This window comes from Rutidosis leptorrhynchoides, chromosome 8 (assembly GCF_046630445.1).
Source record: "Rutidosis leptorrhynchoides isolate AG116_Rl617_1_P2 chromosome 8, CSIRO_AGI_Rlap_v1, whole genome shotgun sequence".
Taxonomy (NCBI): Eukaryota; Viridiplantae; Streptophyta; class Magnoliopsida; order Asterales; family Asteraceae; genus Rutidosis; species Rutidosis leptorrhynchoides.
In genome coordinates this window covers 307,274,756-307,283,659 of record NC_092340.1, presented here as the reverse complement: position 1 = coordinate 307,283,659, position 8,904 = coordinate 307,274,756, and the positions used below count along the sequence as shown (strand labels likewise).

At 33.8% G+C, this 8,904-nt stretch overlaps 1 protein-coding gene across 1 annotated transcript; it reads left to right on the top strand.

Moving 5' to 3' along the window:
• Positions 1 to 1,861: 1,861 nt before the first annotated feature.
• Positions 1,862 to 3,930, top strand: LOC139862799 (uncharacterized). Its single transcript, XM_071851428.1, has 4 exons — positions 1,862 to 2,106; positions 2,932 to 3,054; positions 3,486 to 3,605; positions 3,698 to 3,930. The coding sequence occupies exons 1-4, from the start codon at positions 2,070 to 2,072 to the stop codon at positions 3,760 to 3,762; spliced, it is 345 nt and encodes a 114-aa protein (XP_071707529.1). The 5' UTR covers positions 1,862 to 2,069; the 3' UTR covers positions 3,763 to 3,930.
• The last annotated feature ends 4,974 nt before the right edge of the window (positions 3,931 to 8,904 follow it).

The following is an 8,904-nucleotide window of genomic DNA, read 5'->3' as shown; positions in this document are numbered from 1 at the left end:
GTTCGGCTTATTGCTAACGGCCGCAACCAACAGGTCGGTATTGATTGTGACGAGACCTTCCGCCCGGTTGTTAAACCGACCACTATTCGGACCGTTCTCAGTCTTGCAGCTTCCCGCCATTGGCCCGTCCATCAGCTGGATTTCAAGAACGCCTTTCTTTATGGTCATCTATCAGAGACTGTCTATATGCATCAGCCTCCAGGGTTCCGGGATCCTGCTCACCCAAATCACGTCTGCATTTTTCAGAAGTCTCTCTACGAGTTGAAGCAGGTTCTACGAGCATGGTTCAAGCGGTTCGCCGCCTACGCCCAGCGTGTTGGTTTTCAGCATAGCCGATGTGACTCATCCATATTCATCTACAAACAGGGTAATGACACAACTTACCTACTTCTCTATGTGGATGATATTATCTTGACTGCATCCTCCACGACTCTCCTACAGCCAGTTATTAGTTCCTTACATCAGAAATTTGCCATGACTGATTTGGGTCCTCTACATTACTTTATGGGCATTTCAGTCACTCGCACATCTTCAGGGATATTCTTGTCACAGCAGAAGTATGCCAGTGAGATCATCGAGCGTGCCGACATGGTTGGTTATCACTCCAGCAGGATCCCGATCGACACCAGCACGAAGTTAACCGCGAGTGGCCCTCCGGTTAAGGACCCCACTCTGTATCGTAGTCTTGCAGGTGCTCTTCAGTATCTTACATTTACCAGACCGGACATTTCTTATGCCGTATAGCAGTGTTGTCTCTTTATGCATGATCCTCGAGAGCGTCACATGGCTGCTCTACGACGCATCATCCGTTATGTTCAGGGTACCATGCACCTAGGTCTTCAGTTGTATGCCTCTTCCACAGCGTCTCTGGTTGCCTACTCGGATGCTGATTGGGCAGGCTGTCCGACTATTCGCCGCTCCACATCGGGATATTGTGTGTTTATGGGTAATAATCTCCTATCGTGGTCTTCTAAGAGACAACACACTCCGTCTCGCTCTAGTGCCGAGGCGGAGTACCGTGGCGTTGCTAACGCTGTTGCAGTGACTTGTTGGCTTCGTAATCTTCTCCGTGAGCTCCACTGTCCGCTTTCCACCGCCACCCTTGTCTATTGTGACAATGTCAGCGCGGTATACATGTCCGGTAACCCAGTTCAGCACCAGCGTACCAAACATATTGAGATTGACATACACTTTGTTCGTGACCTCGTCCTCAGAGGACACGTCCGTGTTCTCCATGTGCCCTCTTGCTACCAGTTTGCCGACATCTTCACCAAAGGCATGTCCAACGCTCTTTTTGACGAGTTTCGTTCCAGTTTGAGTGTCTGCTCCGCTCCCGTTCCAACTGGGGGGATGTTAGCCGATTGCTATTTATGATCTGCATGCCCATTTGTATCTTATTTGTATTGGGCCTGCGAGCCTGCTTAGTGCTAGGTTTTCCTTCTATATATATATATATATATATATATATATATATATATATATATATATATATATATATGCATTGTATGCTTACGCTTGTCATATGAATAAAACCGATCACTTTCGAAGTTAACATAAAATACATTAAAAACTGAACCTCCGGCGCGAAGCGAGGTTCAACAACTAGTTTTATTTAAATCATAGGGAACAATGGTATAATTAATATAATAAGGTTAAACGAAGTCTGTCACTCCTCGTAATATTTTTTTTTGTTGAAACTACTACTCCGTAAAATTTACTCCATAAAATCTAAAATAAATTTCATTTTTGTGTAAAACTCCAAGTCTCCAAGTGTGTAGGCCACGTGGTGTAGGCCATACCCCAATCTCGGTAAAAAGTTAGCCAGTTCATCATCATCCTTCTCATTTTACCCTCTTTCCCATTTCTTTACAATCAATCATCACCCACCCTTTTTATCAGCTTTTGATAAAAAAAATAAAAAAAAATCAACAAACTATTCCCCCAAATTATACTACTACTAGTTCCCAATCTCACTGCCCAGAAACCCCAATTTAGATATTAGGGTTTCTGCTGTTCTTCATATCAATTTAAATATTGATTGATTTCATCGATTCATACTTATTATCACTATGGGTTGTGCTGGATCATCGCCTGCAAAAGGAGACGGTAAATTTCTAACTTTAATTATAGATTCTATTAGGGTTTCTGTTATTCTTTTTATCTGAATTTGATTGTTGGATTATAGATACAGATTATGTGTTTGAGAATAAAGGTGTTTGACTCAATTCAGTTGTTAATTAGGGTTTAACTTATTCTAAGTACTCTTTAATTTTTAAAGTAGATGATGATTTTGGCAGTGATTGTTGGGCTATCATAGTATCATGAATAGTTACTTGTGAAGGTTTTATGTTACTATATGATTATTTATGTATATGTATATGTTTTCAACAAAATTGGTTGACTATTTGATGTCAAATGTTTAAGAGTACAATACAGTGGAGACTAATCATTTGAATGGGATATTGTGGAAACATTGAAAAGTTCAATTTAATGTTGTGTATGGGATATTGTGAAACCATGGGTCGTTTCAGCTTAACTACATGAAGTTCATGAGGATCTTTGTAATCCAACACTTGGATTTAAGTCATTTGAGTAGATCGGGTCCTTCATGAATGTAACTCTTATCACCTTGGTGGATTCTTTAAGGGGCGACGGTATTAGAATACGCGAGTTTGAGGATATGTTTCGTTGATATTGATTATGACATCTTTCTTTTGTACACTATTTGGAACTGTTAGTACTCATTTGTTTTGAGAAATATACGATTCGATCAGTGTATTGTGATGCTATTGTATCTAATAGTTTCTCTTATGTCTATGATATTCTTTGTGCATACTTTTTTGTATGTTTGGATCTTTTTTTTTTTTAGTTGACATTGTAACTAATGATCTGTTTATATGTGAATATGTTGGTTCATTCTTTTTTCTGCAGAACCTATTAAAAAAATAACTAAACCAAAACCGTGGAAGCATTCAGAACCAATTACAGGAGAGCAGCTTAAGCGTATGCGTGATGAGTTCTGGGATACCGCCCCACATTATGGGGGCCGAAAAGGTAAGAAAATAGTCAAATGTGTTCTGTTTTACCTTATCTTAACTGATGTATTATACCCATATCATATTTTGAATACAGCATATTTCCTTAACTGTTGTATATTTGATTAATTCATATAATTGTTAAGTTTTATGTAAAAACTATATTTTGGCAAAAACCATAAATTAAATAGAATAGATCTAATTAGTTGAGTTACAATTGACACAGACGTTAATCCGTCTAATTGACAAGATTCAACGAACTTTTTGAACTGCTAAATAAACATTGAGCCTTACCAAATTGAAGGTAACACTAAACATACACCAACAAACAGCAACAAACAATTGAAAACTACTAAATCCGCATCTATAACAACACGACCCGAGAGACTTAACAAATTGAATGCCGACTTCAAATTGATGGTGTAAAAACAAATTTGCTACATATGTTAGAAATCTGGGATGCACTTCAAGCTGCTGCAGAGGCTGATTTAACACTAGCACAAGCAATAGTAGATAGTGCTGGCGTCATTGTTCAAAAAGCTGATTTAACAGTCTGTTACGATGAAAGAGGTATGTTTTAGTAGTTTAACTTTTAAAATCTCTTGATTGATTGATGTTTTTTTCTTCCTTGGTGGTTTAATTATATTGGGTCATTTTTGCAGGTGCAAAATATGAGTTACCAAAGTACGTTTTAAGTGCACCAACAAATTTGATTCGTGACAGTTAAAAATGGAGACTTGCAAGACTTGTTTTTTTTAGCTTAAAGATGGTAAATTGTGTATATGTTTTAGTCTTGTTTTGTGTTCAGAAATGAAATAAACCTCTGTTTGATCTTATTTGAATTTTATGTAATTTTCAAGATGTTTGCTAGAAATGTCATTGTGTGCAGTTTCTAGTTACTGTTCGTTCTATTTTTATCTATTATTGTTTGGAATGCATTTATTTTTGGTACAATTTCTAACAAAAATTCAATTATTTTAGTGTTTCACTTGAAAACTAAACAGAACACAGAAAAATTCACGTTCTCACCCTCACTGCTCGTCTCTTAGTGTTGCTTGATCTACTTGTACAATAAGGGTACTTTAGGTATGTGAAATACGGAGTAGTTACTTTGGTGAGTATTTGCAAATTGCATGTGTGCATATAAACACAAAATACAGAATACTTTAAGGTGGTGTTTGGTTAGGAGTTTAAATCTCGGGAATTTGAAATTCCATGAGATTTGAAATCTCAACACTTGAAATCTTGGTTCAAAATCAAGGTACAGATGATGGTTTCCAGTTTCGATTTCGATTTCGATTTCAATTTCAATTATTCTAATGTAGTGAGATGGGTTTGAGAGATGGAAAGAAAGTGGTAGGATTTTTTCCTTATATGAATGAATGTGCAAATCACGTGCTTAGAAATAAAGGTTGAGGGTTATATATGTCTGTTTTGGAATTTGCGACCTCCCTGTGTTAGGATTTTAAGGGTCCGCTATCATTTAATGATTGTACAACTTATAATTCAGTGAGTTAAGTAAAATTATTATTTCTTTTATCATTTAATTTAAAAATTGTTTTGTTTTTACGAGATATAGATCCAGACACCTATTATACCTATATCTAAATGGTATAGTGGCAATGAATAGTCCTATTCATTGCCCCACTTTCAACAAACTTAATCCCTTAACTTTTAATTAAAATACAAATCGAACCCCCCACTTTATAAATTTCACAAGCTTAACCCCCACCTTTTATTAAAATACAAATCGAACCCCCACTTTACTAACTTTTTTTTTTTACTACTATTCAATTTTCACAAACTTAACCCCCTAACTTTTATTAAAATACAAATCGAACCCCCACTTTATACGTAAAGTTTTTCCAAATTTCACAAACTTAACCCACTAACTTTTATTAAAATACAAATCGAACCCCCACTTTACTAACTTTTTCTTTTTAAAATAAAACACGAACGCTAAAAGAAGCAACTTTCACAAAAGGAACAACCCTTCAATGTTATGTCGAAAAAAATTCTTTTTTACAAAATAGATCAAGACTTTTTTTTAACTCGCATTCAAAACGGAGCCCCCGGCGCGAAGCGAGGGCTCCACAACTAGTTCCTACTACGAAGCAAATGAAAACATGATTTAATACAAATATAAAAAAAGTAAACGGCTCCTTATATACTTCTCTTGCTCAAAACATTTTAAAAATCCCACGTTCACGGGATTTTAGAATTCCCCTACATTTAGAAAGCTTGAACCAAACATGTCATTTGATGGGATCTCAAATCCAAATCTCATGAGATCTCAACAAATAGGGATGATATCGGGTCGAATTTGGGCTGAGTTTAAATAATTTTAGACCCGAACCCGATTAAAAAAACTCGTCCAAAACTCGGACCCGCCAGGTCCCATTTATTTACTAACTAGCGATTAAACGGGCTTCCATGCGAGTATTCGGGTCCCCATTTACATACGAACAATCGGGTACACATGTTTTTCCACGAGTATTTGAGTCTTTTTTTGGTATATAGGCCAGGTAATCGGGTATACGTGTCGGGTAGATGGACTCGAGTCTTTTTTCGGGTATACGAGTCAGGTAATCGGATTTGTATATATAATCATCTCCGGACCCGGACCAGCGAAAAAAATAAAAACCATCTCCACACCCGGACTACAACCCATTTACCCGACACGAACCAACCCAAAAATATTGAATTTCGAATTTCCCCATCGAATACGAGTTTTTGTCCATCCCTACCACCAAATCTCATTAACCAAACACACCCTACTAATGTTATGAAAATGTTTTGGAAGTGTGTAATATAAATTTATTGTAGAGGGGTATAGCCGTTGTAGTTTCGTACGTTTATGGATGTCGCATTTGGAACCACGTGCCATCAAATCAAAATTCAAAATACTCGTTTAAAACAAATTCCAACAGGCCAATATACAAATTATTTTGCAAAAAAAATATAAAAATTAGTCCAACATGTCCCATTTTGTACACTTCCCCTTGAAGTGAGGCCAACAATCAAGGTCATGACCGATAAAAAGCAGTCGCAATACACCCTTGCAACTTCTGATGGTGTTTTGAAAATTTGAGGGCCTATCGTTATAATATGTTTGAAAAATAGGGGATTTCGTTATTATTACTTCTTCATTCTATATTTATTGTCCATTAGTTCATTTTAAGATGTCCTAAATTAATTGTTAACTTTTATAAATAAACAATATGTTATAAAAAAAATTTGTGATCCTACTTTATTCATATAGGGACAAATATCTATATATATTATATATATAAGCCAAAAGTTTTTTTGTGAATTGTAGTTAAAAGCTATTTTAGGATATTTGTATCTATATATCTATATTATATATATTATTAAATTAAATTTAAATACATAAAACCAGGGTTGCAAAATTCGCTATTCGAGGATTAATCGGTCAGGACTTTGGAAGGATTAATCGGTAATTCGGGGATTAATCGAGGAATAATCGGATCGTACTTTACGCATTTAAATATTAAATTTCAAAAATTATATATGTAAATATAGAAGAAAATCATAAATATAGACATAAACTTTAACATTATTGTCCAAATTTGTTCATTTTGTTCAATAATTATAAATTTCTAGTTTAAATTCATGTTAAAATGTTGATCAATTTTGACTTTGGCCGACTTTGATTACCAAATTCGATTTTGATCCATCAATTGACGCTCACCGATTAATTAAACGGATTTTGGAAAATCGAAACGGATTGCACTTAAAAATGATTAATCGGGAATTAATCGGCTAGTAAACGGGTTTTTTACAACACTGCATAAAACTATATATACTATTATTTTTTTTACGTAATTGTTCCTGTTCTTAAGTAGAAAATATCCATTCCTTTTATCTATTGTGAATTGCACAAACTGAAACAACTTGAATATACGATTTGTAATTTAATTTGGAACATACATCTATTTCAATTTTTGCTAAAAATTGAACATGAGTATGGTCTTTTATATATATCTATCTGATACGAAATTCACCAAATTTTTTTAACGGATCTATCTTTCTGTTCGTCGCGAGTTAGGTTTCACCGTCATAACCGTTCAACTAGAAATAATTTTACGAACAAAACGCAATAAATTGTATTCAAAACGGAACTTCGATACACTATAAATGGAGCATTTCTTTTTAGCAATAAATTTGGAAGTGAATTGAATTTACAGTTTAAGTCCTTAAAATATTTATGAACACGCAAATATAACTATTATAATATTAATTATACATGAAGACTCCTCAAAGTACCATTATTTTGCTGAAATGACTAACAACTTTTCTAAAATTAAACTCGCGGGTTATACTTTTATTCAAAAAGTAATTGTATATAATAATTCTAAAATAATATAACTTATACTTTACTAATGTTACATTCAATGACAAATTTTCAATGTACTCTAAATATTACGTATTATATAATTCATATATTAAAAAGATATTAATAGTGAGAAAAATAATTGTAACACCACTCAAAATCATTTTTTAAAATTTGTCAACAACACGAGCTCTTAAAATCAAAAGAACTTTTAAAATTCGTCAACACTGCGGACTCTTAAACTCAAAAGGAATTTTCAAAATTTATCAACACCACGGGCTCTTAAACTCAAAAGAATTTTTAAAATTTGTCAACACCACGAGTCTTAAATAATTCTTATATTTTTCATGTTTTTTAATATCGCTATTTACATACCAATATAAACTGCAAATTACACTTTTTGCATAATTTTTTACACACCTGTGCAACGCACGGTCTCAAAAACCTTATATATATATATATATATATATATATATATATATATATATATATATATATATATATATTCAAAAGTTCAAACGAGTACCACAAAAAAGGTGAGAACTGCAAGAACTTTTGATTTATAAAGATTTTCACATGTAACTAGATTTAATCATCCATAGATATTGACGGAGAATAAGAATGAACATAAAATAGTTTGAAAAAACTTATATTTTACCTATATAATTAAATATATAATTTCTCGTTCACATGTGCATATTTGTTTCTGAACATATGAAAAGTTTCATATAATTAACAAATTAACATGTAATTTGTGATAATGAACATATATTTGTTAATGATATGAGCATTAATTAATATTGGCGTGTAATTTGTTGCATTTAAATGCATAAAAACTATGAAACTAAACAGTTCTCACCTTTTTTGTGATTCTCGTTTGAACCTGCCCCTATATATATAAATATATATATATATATATATATATATATATATATATATATATATATATATATATATATATATATATATATATATATATATATATATATATATATATATATATGTATATATATATTAAGATATCTTGTAAGATTATGTTCATCAAGAAGTTGTGATGTGGTCCAGCGGTTGGTGGCCTGCCTCCTTTAGGGAAGGTCAGGAGTTCGACCCCCGTTGACTACATATTAAAAAAAAACAATTTTATCCCTGCCATGAAGTATCCACCCATGGCACCTTTCTCATATCGTTTGGGGGGGGTAAAGGGGAGGGGGTTTTACTTGGCCGTGACCTTCGATCGATTTCAAGGTTTCCTCCCGGGCAGCGATGGGGGCGGGGTTATTATCGCTGCATCGGCATAGTCGAAACGGGTGATGATCGCAACGGGTGGTTTAGTCCCCCTCGGATGATCCGAATCGCTGTTCAAAAAAAAAATGATTATGTTCATCAAGAAATTAACATCATATTTATTAAATATAATTTTATAGAATTTAATATCGGTTATTAATTTCTTTTTTTTCTGCAAAAAAATACATATTATATATATGTATGTGTGTGTGTGTGTATATACACACACAC

What these genes read in the sequence shown, in the direction of transcription:
- LOC139862799 (XM_071851428.1), top strand. Translation starts at nt 2,070, where the DNA reads ATGGGTTGTGCTGGATCATCGCCTGCAAAAGGAGACG. An exon ending in ATCGCCTGCAAAAGGAGACG is followed by an intron (nt 2,107 to 2,931) that starts GTAAATTTCTAA and finishes TTTTTTCTGCAG; the next exon opens with AACCTATTAAAAAAATAACT. An exon ending in ACATTATGGGGGCCGAAAAG is followed by an intron (nt 3,055 to 3,485) that starts GTAAGAAAATAG and finishes TACATATGTTAG; the next exon opens with AAATCTGGGATGCACTTCAA.